Source organism: Hemitrygon akajei, chromosome 23 (genome assembly GCF_048418815.1).
Source record: "Hemitrygon akajei chromosome 23, sHemAka1.3, whole genome shotgun sequence".
Lineage (NCBI taxonomy): Eukaryota > Metazoa > Chordata > Chondrichthyes > Myliobatiformes > Dasyatidae > Hemitrygon > Hemitrygon akajei.
Window position 1 is genome coordinate 9,320,655 of NC_133146.1, and position 16,013 is coordinate 9,336,667.

Consider the following 16,013-nt stretch of genomic DNA (forward strand, 5'->3'; position numbering starts at 1 on the left):
GACTCTCAGCCTCAGCAGGGATAGGCCACATCCATGGGAAGACAAACAGAATTGACTCTTCAGGTCCACCTGGAACATTAACTCTGTTTTGCTTTCGCATTTTCTGTTTTTTTTTTGTTTTAGATTTCCGTCATTTGCGCTCTTTGTTGATTCCCGTCCAACCTGCACTAGGGGACTTGTGAAAATTGTTGACACTCGATCCAATCCAAAACTAACACAATCGTGCTCTGTGAGGCGTGGATTGGATAACCTAGTTGCAGCTTGATTCTCTATCACTATGAGACCGTGAGAAATAGGAGCAGTAATGGGCCATTCAGCCCACTGAGTTCTCAATCATCCTATCATGGCTGATTTATTATCCCTCTTCAACCCCACTCGTCTCCCTTCTCTCCGTAACCTTTGATGCCTTTAACTAATCAGGAACCTATCAATCACTACTTTAAATTTACCCAATGACTTGGCCACCATGGCCATCTGTGGCAATGAATTCACTACCCTCTGCTTGAGAAGTCCTCCTCATCTTTGTTCTAAAAGGACGCTCTTTAATTCTGATGCTGTGCCCTCTGGTCCTAGACTGCCCACTACAGGAAACATCCTCACCACGTCCACTCTATCTAAGCCCTTCAATATTCAATAGAATTATATGAAATTCCCCCCCCCCCCCACCACCACCACCACACTTTTAAACTCTAGCTAGCCATCAAATGTTCTCATATATTAACCCTTTCATTCCTGGTTTCATCCTGTGAACTTCTGCTCGACCCTCTCCAGTGCCTGCACGTCCATTCTTAGATAAAGGGGCCCAAAACTGCTCACAGTGCTCCAAGTGCCATCTGACCAGTGTGGTACAGGTACATAAGTTTAAATTAGTTGCAAGACAAGGTTACTTGACCTTTCAAGCCTGCACTGTCGTTCATTGAGATTATGGCTGACCCAAACGTAATCTCATCTCTTTACTCCTGCCTCTCCACAGTGACCTTTCACCCTCCTGCTCATCAAGAATCTACACATCTTTACCTGAAGGATATTCAAAGACTTTGCTTGACCTTCCTTTTAGGAGGAAATTTCCAAATGTCTCATGACATTCTGAGAGACAGTCATCAACCCAGTTCTAGATCTTCCCACAGAGGAAACATCCTTCCAAAACTTCCCTATTGAGAATACTCTCTGACAATGAGTACAGGCACAATTTAGGTTACATGCTTGGCCCACTGCTCTAACCACTCGTGACTGTACAAACTAGTCACAGCTCAAATACCATCTGTAAATTTGTTAATGACACTACTGTTCCTTCTTCCCCTTTGCCATCTGGTTTCTGAATAGTCCCTGAAACCACAAACACTATAGTACCTCTTTGTTCGTCTTTTCCACTATTTATTTGTTCTGATAACTGATAGTAATGTTTCTTGCCTTGCGCTGCAGTGCTGCCGCAAAACAACAAATTTCCCTGTATATATCAGTGATAGTAAATCTGATTCTGGAATGTTTCAGTGACGTTAGTTCGTTCTCCTCTCTCTCCTCTCCCTCTCCCTCTCCCTCTCCCTCTCCCTCTCCCTCTCCCTCTCCCTCTCCCTCTCCCTCTCCCTCTCCCTCCTCTCCTCTCCCTCCCCCTCTCCCTCCCCCTCTCCCTCCCCCTCTCCCTCCCTCCCTCTCTCTCTCTCTCTCTCTCCCCCTCTCTCTCTCTCTCTCTCTCCCTCTCCCTCTCCCTCTCCCTCTCCCTCTCCCTCTCCCTCTCCCTCTCCCCTCTCCCTCTCTCTCTCTCTCTCCCTCTCTCTCTCTCTTCCAACTCTAGGATAGGCTGGCTTGGCCTCCAGCATATTTGCAGACATTGGACCTATGACTTTACCAATGGGCCTGGGATCCAGGGGTCCGGTCGTAGGGCCTTGAATCAACTTCCTATACTTGAAGAGTCAGCTTTTTTTTTTACTAGTGTTTATGCACATCACCAGAAACTCTGAAGAAGGGTCTCGGCCCGAAACGTCGACTGCTTACTCTTTTCTATGGGCGCTGCCTGGCCTGCTGAGTTCCTCTACATTTTGTGTGTATTGCTTTGGATTTCCAGCATCTGCAGATTTTCTCTTGTTTTGTGGAAAAACAACAAACTGTGCAAAAATAGAAAAAGAAAAGAAAAAAAATAATCAGCAGTTGAATCACTTTGTTGCAATATGTGAAACATACCAGAATTGACTGTGGTTTGGTGCCAAGCGTAAAACACAGAACAATACCATAATGGACGACACAATAGCAACCAACACTTTACAAGTCAATAGTGCAATCAGCCATGAGCAGTCAACAATTAGCAGAACAGTCACATGTGCTAACATCAATAATCAAACTTAAATGAATATATGAGCAAACTCAGTAATTATCAACAGAACAAGGAGAGCAGGAAAGGCCATTTAATGGATGTTGTGCAGGGACAGTTTAGTGTATTACACCTGAGTGAGTTGTGTTGAGAAACTGGATAGCTACAGGAAAGAATCCTTGGAGATGACGTGTGGTGCTGGTGGTGATGGGCTTGTAGCGTCTCCCAGATGGCAATTGGTAAACGGGTGACCGCTCTGGGAGTGGAGTCAGCAGTAATTTTTCCAGCTCTTTTCTATCACTCTGGTGATGAACGGGTCTCTTAATGTCAGTACCTGACAGCCAATGATCTTCTCCACTGAGTGGACTACCCATGCAACCTGGACTTGGAGAGGAGGAAGCAGTAGAGAATTAAACGTTGATAGAGGTGGTCTCAACACTCTCGATGATGGCTAAAGATTCATTAGGAAACGCCCTGAGATGTGAAATCTCCCTAAGCTGGTGTAGGAAGAACCGATCCTGCTGGGCTTTCCTAGTGATGAGCGTGAAGTGCTTGTCTGACTTCAAGTAGACCCCAGACACTGCCTGACAATGAATTTCCGAGCAAGGACAGGTAGGGGGTTGCCAGCACAAGACAGCTCTCAGTTTCACTGTCTTGATAGCATTAAGCACCGAGTTGTTACAAGCATACCATGCTGCAGGATGTTCTACCTCTCCTAGATACCAGGTCAGATCAAGTACAGTCACGTCATCCGTGAACTTTAGCATTTTAATGGATTTGTCTGTGGACATACAGTCATTTGTATAAAGTGTGAAAGAACACCGGTCTGGGGAGAGCCCGTGCTTATGGACATTGGATTGGACGAGTAGGAGTCCTGCCTTACATACGGCTTCTTTCCTGTCAGGAAGTTTGTAATCAGATGCTGTCGGGTACAGCTGGCTGTGGAGCAAATCTGGAACAGTAGCATTGAAGGCGGAGCTAAAATCCACAAACAAGATCCTCATATAGGTGTTGGGGGAGTCCACATATCGAAGTCTGCAATGAAGGCACAAGTTAGCAGCATCCTCAACTGAGCAATAAGCAAACTGTAGTGGGTCAAGAAGAGGATCAGTAACTAGCATCAGATGTGCTGAGGTTTTCATAACTACTGAAGTCAGAGCAACTGGCCTATAATCGTCAAGTCCAGTGAGTTTGTCTTTATTGGGAACTGGAATGATTGTGGCAGCTTCAAAGCAGTCCAGAACCCTGCATAATTGCAGGGAGGTGTTAAAAATCTCAGTGAAGATAGGTGCTAACTGATCCACAGTATGCCGTAGAGTATCAAGTGAGACGTCGTCAGGGCATGCAGTTTTTCTCATGCTCTGTTTTCCAAATAGCGGACGTATTCTTGCTTCACAGAAAATAGAGGGAGGGGTGGGGGTGTTGGGGGGAAAAGGTTGAAGAAAGTGAAGGGGGGTGATGACATTGGAATCGCTGTGAAAAGGAGGGGGTGGCAGCTCAGCATTTCAGAGGAAGTGAGAAGAGATAGAATTTGATTGTACTTATCAAACTGGCAATAAAACTAATTGATCTGATTTGCCAAGGTAGGGGAGGAGGAGACTTGGCAGCACTTCTGTTTGAAGTTGATAAGACTTGCAGAGAACTCCTTCTCAGTCTTTTTATTATTGTTATTAATATCGACAAAATAAAATTGATACATAGATAATGGGATTACAAACATACACATTTCGACTGAACATGAAAGAATACATAAGCAATGATTACAGTATAAATGAGTTTTCCCAAATCATGGACGATACAATATACAAATAAACAAGGCAAGAGAACTCCAAACTGAACAGATTTTGTTGGTGAAGTCTCTGTCTAGCTGAGCCTTTTAAGTGTCTTCCACCATTTTCAGAGCTTAATTAAACTGTCTTTTGTAGAGCTATATTCCTCTCAGTTTCCAGACATGTATGCATGATCCTTTACAGATCTGAGAGTCAACTCCTTGGTGAACCATGGCTTGTCAGTGTTATACCTCATAATGATCTTTTTAGGAAGACACATCTTCATAGAAGAATACGTAGGATGTTAGAGTGTCAGAATCAGGTTTATTATCACCGGCATACATCGTGAGATTTATTAACTTTATGGCAGCACTACAATGAAATACATGATCAATAAATATAGAGGAAAAAAGTTACATTAAGTGTGTGTATATATATATATATATATATATATATATAAAATAATTGAATTAAATAAATAGTGCAAAAAAAAACAGAAATAAGAAAGTAGTAAGGAGGAGTTTATGGGTTCAGTGTCCATTGAGAAATCAGATGGCAGGAGGAAGAATTTGTTCCTGGATCGCAGAGTGTGTGCCTTCAGGTTTCTGTACCTCCTACCTGATAGGAGCAATGAAAACAAGGCATAACCTGGGTGGTTAGGGTCCTTAATAATGGACGCTGCCTTCCTAAGGCACCGCTCCTTGAAGAGGTCTTGGATACTATGGAGGCTGGTACCCACCATGGAGCTGACTAACTTTACAAGTTTCTGCAACTTCCTCCACTCTGTGCAGTAGACCCGTTCCTCATACCAGATGGTAATGCAGCCAGTCCACGGTCAAGTCAAGTCACTTTTATTGTCATTTCAACAATAACTGCTAGTACAGTACATAGTAAAAATGAGACAATGTTTTTCAGGACCATGGTGTCACATGACACAGTACAATAACTAGACTGAACTACGTAAAAAAAACAACACAGAGAAAAAAACACACAACAACTACACTAGACTACAGACCTACCCAAGACTGCATAAAGTGCACAAAACAGTGCAGGCATTACAATAAATAATAAACAGGACAATAGGGCAGTAAGGTGTCAGTCCAGGCTCTGGGTATTGAGGAGTCTGATGGCTTGGGGGAAGGAACTGTTACATAGTCTGGTCGTGAGAGCCTGAATGCTTCCGTGCCTTTTCCCAGATGGCAGGAGGGAGAAGAGTTTGTATGAGGGGTGCGTGGGGTCCTTCATAATGCTGTTTCCTTTGCGGATGCAGTGTGTAGTGTAAATGTCCAAAATGGCAGGCAGAGAGACCCCGATGACCTCACTATCCGCTGTAGGGTCTTGTGATCCAAGATGGTGCAATTTCCGAACCAGGCAGTGATGCAGCTGCTCAGGATACTCTCAGTACAACCCCTGTAGAATGTGATGAGGATGGGGGGGGTGGGAGACGGACTTTCCTTAGCCTTTGCAGAAAGTAGAGATGCTGCTGGGCTTTCTTTGCTATGGAGCTGGTGTTGAGGGACCAGGTGAGATTCTCCGCCAGGTGAACACCAAGAAATTTGGTGCTCTTTACGATCTCTACCAAGGAGCCATCGATGTTCAGCAGGGAGTGGTTGCTCCGTGCCCTCCTGCAGAAGTTTGCTGATGACACGGCCATAGTGGGGTGTGTCAGGAATGGACAGGAGGAGGAGTATAGGAAACTGATACAGGACTTTGTGATATGGTGCAACTCAAACTACCTGCGTCTCAATATCACCAAGACCAAGGAGATGGTGGTGGACTTTAGGAGATCTAGGCCTCATATGGAGCCAGTGATCATTAATGGAGAATGTGTGGAGCAGGTTAAGACCTACAAGTATCTGGGAGTACAGTTAGACAAGAAGCTAGACTGGACTGCCAACACAGATGCCTTGTGCAGGAAGGCACAGAGTCGACTGTACTTCCTTAGAAGGTTGGCGTCATTCAATGTCTGTAGTGAGATGCTGAAGATGGTCTGTAGGTCAGTTGTGGAGAGCGCCCTCTTCTTTGTGGTGGCGTGTTGGGGAGGAAGCATTAAGAAGAGGGACGCCTCACGTCTTAATAAGCTGGTAAGGAAGGCGGGCTCTGTCGTGGGCAAAGTACTGGAGAGTTTAACATCGGTAGCTGAGCGAAGGGCGCTGAGTAGGCTACGGTCAATTATGGAAAACTCTGAACATCCTCTACATAGCACCATCCAGAGACAGAGAAGCAGTTTCAGCGACAGGTTACTATCGATGCATGCTCCTCAGACAGGATGAAGAGGTCAATACTCCCCAATGCCATTCGGCTTTACAATTCAACCGCCAGGACTTAAGAACTTTTTAAAAGTTATTATTAATGCTTTTTGAGATAGTGATTTAGATGCATATCATATTTTTTTACTGAGTTAAGTATTGTATGTAATTAGTTTTGCTACAACAAGTGTATGGGACATTGGAAAAAAAGTTGAATTTCCCCATGGGGATGAATAAAGTATCTATCTATCTATCTATCTACCTATTCATTAGTTCATTAGCAGCTGCACCTCTTCTCTGTAAGCTGACTCGTCAATCTCCTCAAACTCCTAATGAAACAGCTGCACCCCCATGTGTGGGGCAACAAATTATCTGGTATTTGGGCAGAGCAAATTTCATGTTACAATGGGTAAAGTTCCCTAAAAGAAAATGACAGATTGGTAAATTGCACAATATAGAGCGACTGTGTTGGTACAGCACCCATCATAAAGAATTCTTTATGAACAACTTAATGAATAACTCTGTGAATAACTCCGTGAGGTGTGGTCTCCTGTCATAATACCCAACAGCCAGCTTGTGCATAGAAAACGCTCACAATCAAGTGATCAGGTGACATTGACAATGTTGGTTTCAGTGCCCAGCATATCAAGGTCTCCCCCGGTTCCCTGAAAAGGGGTCAATGCATATCCAATACAAGACTGTAACAACTGTGGTGCAAGTGACACCTGGTTTCTGATTTGTAAAATCCAGTGAACAGAACCTTCCAGCCAATTCAAAGTTCAAAGTAAATGTATTATCCAAGTAGGTGTATGTCGCCACGTACAGCTCTGAGATTCATTTTCCTGCGGGCATTCACAGTAGGACAAAGAAATTGGGCACAATCAATGAAAAGCTATACACAATGACTGTTAAACAAGCAATGTACAAACGAAAAGCCAACAAGCCTATTCCCCTCATTCTATCAGTTTCAGAGTACCAGCTCTGACACCTTCCTCTAAGAACATAACTGCTCCCTTTAAGAAGTCTCATGAATTTCAGCTTGTAATCACCCTCTACGTTAGGACATATTTTCTGACAACTGTACTAAACTTCCCCTGTACTCAAGGTACTGCATCGTCCTTCCTGTTTTATCTGCGCTGTAAAATTGCGTCAGGGAGTGGTATAAACTTCTCCGTCCCTTTGGACTTCACTTCTAGGATGCCACTTGCCCTAGGATCTTAAAGTACTTTTAGCCATTGCCCTATACGTTTGGTCAAAAGAGAAGAAAAATGAATTCAAGAGTAGTGGGATTACTCAAGTCCAGTATAACGTCTGCCCAGGGGGTGACTGTCGGTGGGTCCTCAGGTGCTGTAGAGGCCAATATGGGATCGGCATATTCTGGTGCAGTGTGGGGTGGGCAAGACTGAGTGGTGGTTATGGTTAGTGGTTGGGGCTTCAGGTTGTCCAGTCTCCTTTTGCAGCTGTAACTGCAGCTGTATGTATTTTGAAACTGTATAGTTTCAAAAGAATATACTGTATGTTCTATTAAAGAACAAGGGATTCTTCAGATGTGTACATCTTGAGGAATGCACACGAAGTGCTGGAGGAACTCAGCAGGTCAGGCAGTATCTATGGAGAGGAATAAACAGTCGACGTTTCAGGCTGTGAAGCATTGACTGGTTTGCTCCTCTCCAAAGATGCTGCCTGACCTGCTGAGTTCCTCCAGCATTTTGTGTGTGATCCATTAATAATTTCAAGTATAATACGTTCTCAAAGGAGGATACGAGGTGACTTGATGGAGGTGAACAAGATTATAACAGGCATCGATTGTGGATAGCCAGAGATTTTTTCTTAAATCAGAAATGGCTAATACAGTTTTAAGATGATTAGAGGAAAGGAAAAGGGGATGTTAGAGGTAAGTTTTTACACAGAAAATGGTGGGTGTAAAGAATGCCCTGCCAGAGGTGGTGGTAGAGGCACGTATATTAGGGGCATTTAGAAACTTGGATGTTATAACAATGGCAGGCTATGCAGGAGGGAAGGGTAGGTTGGTACAACATTGTGGGCTGAAGGGCCTGTACTGTGCTGTAATGTTCTGTGTTTAAACTACATGCAAAAGTACCAATTTTTTTAGAAGAGCACACTGGGGTATATTTGCGTTTATAGCCTCAGTAACCTAGAAAGCTGGCTTTTGCAACAGTATTTACAAATATGTTATTATACCAAGTGAACTTAGCATTCGAGATTAGAAAGCTTTTCCGTTTCTCTCCACAGCTTGATCTTCATGGTGCCCGCTGCTTGTTCACTGTTTCCTCAGAGGTGGTGAGTTTACTGTATAAAGTTCTGCAGGCTGGCAGTTAAACATTGTTGCTTATCAAACTCCAGTGTTGTGTTTGCTAACAGTGCTAGCTAAAAAGAAGCACCTGTACCAGGTGAGAAGGTGAGAGCACGTAGAGGACGATCTGAGAGTATTAGAACATGATCCATCATTGTTTTTGGAGATCCTTCTCTGCCAGCACTCAGGTTGTGTTGCATATTTGAAATTAACACCAGGCACTTAAGTGGAGTTGTAGGCAGTATGACCCCTTTCTTTGTATTACATCAGATGCAGATTCCTTTCGAGAGTATCAGCATTACAGACATGACAGGTATCCGTCAAGCAAACAGGAATGTGCTGATTCCTTGTTTAATGGCTATGAACTCTACATATTAGTTCAGGAGTCTGGGATTCTTATTAATCCATATCTCTCGGTAAGTGGAACAGAACTCATAGATTCTACAATCTGGAGCTGGACCAGCCTGGCAGTCAGTTTCAGAGGGAACTGCACGGTAGCGTAGTGGTGGCACAAAGTGTTACAAGCATTACAAAGAGCAAGGAAATCCTCTTGCATTTGTACAGGGCCCTGGTGAGACCACACCTGGAGTATTGTGTACAGTTTTGGTCTCCAGGGTTAAGGAAGGACATCCTGGCTATAGAGAAAGTGCAGCGTAGATTCACGAGGTTAATTCCTGGGATGTCTGGACTGTCTTACGCAGAGAGGTTAGAGAGTCTGGGCTTGTACACGCTGGAATTAAGCAGATTGAGAGGGGATCTGATTGCAACATATAAGATTATTAAGGGATTGGACAAGATAGAGGCAGGAAATATGTTCCAGATGCTGGGAGAGTCCAGTACCAGAGGGCATGGTTTGAGAATAAGGGGTAGGTCATTTAGGACAGAGTTAAGGAAAAACTTCTTCTCCCAGAGAGTTGTGGGGGTCTGGAATGCACTGCCTCGGAAGGCAGTGGAGGCCAATTCTCTGGATGCTTTCAAGAAGGAGCTAGATAGGTATCTTATGGATAGGGGAATCAAGGGATATGGGGACAAGGCAGGAACCGGGTATTGATAGTAGATGATCAGCCATGATCTCAGAATGGCAGTGCAGGCTCGAAGGGCCGAATGGTCTACTTCTGCACCTATTGTCTATTGTCTAATACAGGCAACCTGGGTTCAATTCCCACAGCTGCCTGTAAGAAGTTTGTACATTCTCCCCGTGACCGCATGGGTTTCCTCGGAGTGCTCTGGTTTCCTCCCACAGTCCAAAGATGCACCGGTTGGTAGATTAATTGGTCATTGTAAACTGGCCTGTGATTAGATTCGGATTAAATCAGGGGATTTCTGGGCAGTGTGGCTCGAAGGGCGGATTCTGTGTTGTCTTAATAAATAAAAATGGGGTTGAGTAACTGTAGGGTTTGCATGAGCAGGTGTCTGAATAGTCTGCAGGACATTGAGAATAGATTCAAGATAGTTCATTGTCAATCTTTAGTACACGAGTATAAAGGAGAATAAAATAATTGTTACTCCAGATCCAATGCAGCATTAAAAAACACAATAAGCACAGAGAGCACAATAAATGTAAAAAGCAATCCTATAAAACACAATGCACAGGTAACTGTTAGAGTGTGGGTTCGTCTACGTAAGTGATGCAAGTTGCAGGAGGAGCGGAAGCAATTGGTAATGCATGTTAATGGGTGAATGGGCTTACGAGAGTGAACGTGTGTGTGAGCCAATGTGTGTGTACGTGCGCAGAAGAGTTTGGATGAGTGTGTACTGGGGACTGGGGAGGAATAGGATCTGGAGAATTGAGTTGTACTTGGGATGAGAGTGAAAAAAATCCTTTCAGAGGCTGCACAATAGGAGTACTTTATGTTTGGGATGAAATATTGATCTGTTGCTGAATAACCAATAATACTGGTGCACTTTATCAGTCGTTCTAGACCACTCGGATGGAGGAAACTTTGCCATTGTAGCTGCTTTCTCAGAATATTTTCTTTTTCCACTTTTCCACAGTTGTATGCCAACTTCTAAATTGGACCCAGAGCTGAGGGATTCAATAGCCACCAAGTACGGAGATAAAGTGAAATACGTCTACTTCAACAAGGGGCTGTAGACTTTAGCAGCTGATGTCCTACAAAGAGCTGAGGACTCCTTTAAACTTTATGACAGAATCAATGTTACCAAAGAGAATTAGAAAACAGAGGAACAAACACAAAATGCTGGAGGAACTCAGTAGATCAGGCAGCATCTACGGAGAGGAATAAGCGGTCAATGTTTCAGGCCACGACCCTTCATCCGGACTGGGAAGGTTGACCTTCCCCCACCACCTTATTCTGGCTTCCTCTCCAGTCCTGACGAAGGGTCTCGGCCCAAAAACATCAACTGCCTATTCCTCTCCATAGGTGCTGCCGGACCTGCGGTTCGTGTGTGTTCCTCAGGGTTTCCACCATCTGCAAAACCTCTTGTGTTTACAGTTAGAAAACAGCCTTGCACAGTATGTTGTCTAAAGCTCTCACTACCACTGTGTCCCAGAGTGTCCCATCACAATGAAGTGTTTGGGTCTCTCACTCTAATGTGTTTACCATCTGTTAATGTTTTTCAACTTCATAGCTTGGCAGGGGAAAAATTTCACACGCACAAGAAAGATGAGGAACTTCAGACTGAACTGAGGCAGATTATGACTTATATATGCAGAAGTGTACATATTCACTTCTTGGAAATGAAAATCTGCCTGCTGGCTTTTTCCCAATTCAAAGTTGAAAGGAGGACAGTAACTTTGTTTTTAGACACTGCAGGGAGATGGAAAAGGGGTGGGCTAGGTACAGTTATCCAACTCTCATTAAATCAAAGAAAAGTATTCTTTTGTGAATTTTAAGTGCATGAAGATGGAATTTCAGTTGCGATGAATGGGAAGACTTGTTTACCAGCGTCCACACCAAGCCTCCCTGTGTTAGATGACACTCAGTCAGGAAATAACATCTAACTTTGAACTTCAGGAAGTACATTTACTGAATATGTGAGATATTTGACTCACATTTCCAGTATCGCTGGATTAGAATTAAAAGCAGAGAATGCTGGAAACTTACAACATTTTGTGGATCTGTGACAAATGATGCAGAAGTACCTTATCAACAGAACTGGAAGAAGAGATTTAAACTTCAAAATAAATGTTTAGAAATTTCGTTTGTGTCAAAGTCAAGACTGGAATTGATATGTAATTCTTTGATATTTTTATCGAGTGGGGTACTTAAATATACTGTGATAGGAGTGGGGTTGCTGAGGCCAGTTCTTGTGTTGCCAGGATGGTACAGTAGCTTTCTCTGCTGCCCAATAGAACCCTGGGTGCTCCACCTTTTCTCAACTCTTTTATGTTCAGTCACCTTCCATTGAAAACCATGTCTAGCATCTGCCAACCCACCAACTTTCTCTTAACTCTTTTCCACCGTGTCCCACCACACTGCCAGCAACTCCTGTTGGATCCACTCGTGCCTCTTTGACTGCAGCCTTTCCTCACACTGCTGCCTCCAAAGTCGACCAAGTTTACTCTTTTGATCCATTGTTTTGTAACCTACACGTTGATTCTCAGAGTCAGCATGCACCAGTCTCTTGGTTTTCTTCAGAGCTGCCTAGACTCCAACCTCCAAATCCAAGTGACTGCACTTCCCTCTTCTACAAAGGTCACTCATCAACCATCTGCTACGTTGGCCTTGATCCACTACACTTCCATGGAAAGCTCAGAACATAGAACAATACAGCACAGTACTGGCCCTTCGCCCAACTTGTTCCAACTTTTTAACCTACTCTAGTAATCTAACCCTTCCCTCCTAAATAGCACTCCATGTGCTTATCTAAGAGTCTCTTAAATGCCCTTAATGTATTTATCTCTACTGCCACCCCTGGCAGGGTGTTCAACACAATGTGGTAAACTATGTATTCCTGTCTGGACACGCCCCTCTGCTGTGTAAAAAAAAACTTACCTCTGACATGCCCCCTATACTTTCCTCCAATCACCTTAAAATTTTGCCCTCTCATGTTAGCCACTTTGGCCCTCGAGAAAAAACTCCAGCTCTCCACTCAATCTGTGCCTCATCATTTTATAGACCCGTATCAAGACACCTCTCATCTCCCTTCACTCCAAAGAGAACAGACTTAGCTCACACAGCGTATCCTCATAAGACATGCTCTCCGTAATACAGGTACCCCGTGAAGAAATAAATGTCTGCAGAAAGTGGAAACTTGAAATAAAATACAAAATGCTGGAAGCACTCTTAAGGCCAGACAACATCTGTAAAAGATTCACTTTCAGGTTCACTTATTTATTATAGGTGCATGGAAACATACAGTGAAATGGGTTGTTTCTGTTGTTCCTGGGATGTTGTGCCACACATACTGACACCAACACGGTATGCCTACCGTCTTCAGCAAGCTTCTCCAGTGCAGAACTTTATCAGCATTTTCCAAGTCCTCTGTTCAGCATTTCATCATGCTCCAATAAAACGTCCTGGGCCAGAAACATTAATTGTTTCTACAGATGTCGACCCTCTTGCTGAGTGTTTCTAGCATTTTCTGTTTTTATTGCCCCTACAGATAAATGTTTACTTGGACTGTAAAGCTTATTACTTTTATCCTCTATTTTCCCTTATTTTTGATGTAACGGTTTTGTATTAATGCTTCAAGTATATCTTAAGTTCTAAGTTTTCTACTCTGCACCACTTTAAAACTAAGATAGTGCCTGATTTAGTTGCTGGAAAGGGTGGCCCAGCGGTTGTCGTGAGTACGTGACAGGCACCCTGTCCTGTGCATTCAGAGCCGTTGCATACACCAGACAACAGCTACGTCATCTGCTCGCAGGTCACAAATGCCCTTGAACCTACGTCAGTCACAGAAGCCGATGGCCCAGACTAAGTGCTGTGTGGCGACACGATACTGAGATGCTGTTTTCCGTGCTACTAGAGGTGGGGGGTGCCGTAATCCGGAGCAAAAAGCAAGTTGCTGCTGGAGCTGGGTGCCAACAGCAGGATGGACGGTCGGGCTGAACTCTGCACCAGCTCTCCGCCTCCACAATTCCAGCATCGTTCTCCCTCCACGTTAAGTGCTGTTTGTTTTTGCCACAAAAGACATAAGATAAAGGAGCCTAATTAGGCCATTCACCCCATCAAGCTGATCTATCATAGCTGATTTATTATCTCTCTCAACCCCGTTCTCTTGCCTTCTCCCTGTAACCTTTGACAAACTTACTGATCAAGAATCTATCAACCTGTGCTTTAAATACACCCGATGACCTGGCCTCCACAGCCACTTGTGGCAATTAATTCCACCCATTCACTCCCCTTTGGCTCAGCAATTCCTCCTCATCTCTGTTCTAAAGGGACAACGTGCTTCTATTCTGAACTTGTGCCCTCTGGTCCTAGATTCTCCCACAACTGAGAACATCCTCTCTATGTATGCCCAATCTATACCTTTCAACATTTAGAGGGCTTTAATGAGATTGCCCCCCCCCCCACCCTCCACCTTGTTCTTCTAAACTCCAGCAAGTACAGGCCAGGAGAACTTATAATGCTGCTTCATGAAAAAAATGCTCTAATTCTTACAAACACGTGTTTGTCCGCATTTTAAGTAGGAATGGGCAACCTAGCCCCTCCACTCTGCTTTATCATTAAATATAAACATTGATCAAACTCCCACATGCCCCCCTTTACCTCTAACCTTTGACCCTCTTGATCTTCAATAATCCATCCACTTCTGCCTTAAAAAGTATTAAGAGGTTCTTCTGCTGCTCTTTGGTGTGAGGAAGCGGGTTCAGAAGACTCTGCACCTTCCGGAAGGAAAGAGTTTCCCTTACGCGGTCAGCTGCTCGTATTGAAATGTGCACACCCCCCTCCAGAGGGTAGTTCCCTCCACCAGAGGAAATAATCTCTCCGGCCACCCTGTCAAGACCTCGCGGGATCGGTTGGTTACTGGTTGAGGAGAGGGAAGAGGAGGAAACGGAGGACGATGAGTGTCACGGTAGCGTGGTGGTTAGCAGAATGATATTACAGCACCTGTGACTCGAGTTCAATTCCTGCCACTGTCTTTAAGGAGTTTGTACGTTCTCTCCGTGACTGCGAATGTTACCACCACATTTCAAAGACACACCAGTTAGCGGGTTAACTGGTCTAATGGTCAGGCTGAATGGACAGTGCTGTTACTGTGCTGTATCTCTGAATGAGAGTAAAATAGGAAACAGTGACTGAATGGACAGTGCTGATATCAGGACACAGGGAGAAAATCTTCAGAGACTGCTCTGGTACTCTTTGTTTCATTCTGTGTGCCCGTAGTAGACGCTAACTACTTTGAAAGGCCAAGCCCTCAATGGTGCTAATGTCACGGGGTAAACTTGCAAGCCTATGCTGGTCACTGGATAAGAATAGAATATTTCTATGAGGGCAATGGGGGACTGTTGCAAAACAAAATAAGCTGGAAAATTACATTGAAAATAAAAGCTCTTTTACAAGAAAACAAACATGCGGACTTGGTGTCTTGTCACTGTTACCACCCAATGCCAACCTGTCACTTAATAATTTCAAACTTTTTATATACAAATTCTACTGTCTATTTAAGTACATACCTATTATCTGATGAATGCTCCAGAGTTTAATGCCATAATAAGGCTTTATGAATTGTAACTCAATCTGTTCAAAACAAAATATAAGTCCCTCAGAACTGGGTTAGGCGAAATTTTAATCCTTTATTTACTTGACAATAACATTGGTTGAATGTTTGAGGTGTTGGCATCTGCTGCTTAGGCTTTTGTGTTTTGGCTTCCATGCCGGTGATTTTTGCCTTGCACTGTACACTTTGGCCTTTGTCCAGATCTTGGCAACAAAGGCAGTAGCTCGAGCTTCTGGAACCCAACCCAAGTGCATGCACGAGTCTGTTCATAACGAGCAGCGTTCCAACGACAACTAATCTGACTTTTGCTAATTTGATGAGTTTGTTATATACCAGGGGTGTCAAACTCATTTTAGGTCACGGGCCGGATTGAGCAAAATGCAGCTTCATGCGTATATATAAATGCAGCTTCATGGATCAGTCGGACGCGTGCGAACGCAGCTTTCGTTGCCTCCGTTTTTTCAACCTGCTGTCATGTGTCTCAGTCTCTGCTATAACTACAAAGTGTTTCACTTTACAAATTCCGTTTCTTATGAAGAAGACTGCCGAATAAACACTAAAAACTCTGAAAACCTGGTACCTGAATAAACTCAGCATTAGCCATATCATACGCCATAGGCGCTTCGATTACTGGGGCCAGCTTTAATAGTAATTAGATATTATCTCGCGGGCCAAAGATAATTCCACCGCGGGCCTTGAGTTTGACATATATGTTATATACGAAGGGTGATTGATAAGCTTGT

At 43.8% G+C, this 16,013-nt stretch overlaps 1 protein-coding gene across 3 annotated transcripts in view; it reads left to right on the forward strand.

The window, feature by feature from the left end:
* Nucleotides 1–15,121, forward strand: part of sfxn2 (sideroflexin 2) — a 133,142-nt gene extending 118,021 nt beyond the window's left edge. For all 3 annotated transcript variants that reach the window (XM_073026916.1, XM_073026917.1, XM_073026918.1), the window contains 2 exons: nucleotides 8,577–8,624; nucleotides 10,633–15,121. In XM_073026916.1, the coding sequence (XP_072883017.1) occupies nucleotides 8,577–8,624; nucleotides 10,633–10,732 (148 nt within the window). In that variant the 3' untranslated portion in view covers nucleotides 10,733–15,121. The remainder of the gene's footprint in view (nucleotides 1–8,576; nucleotides 8,625–10,632) is intronic.
* The last annotated feature ends 892 nt before the right edge of the window (nucleotides 15,122–16,013 follow it).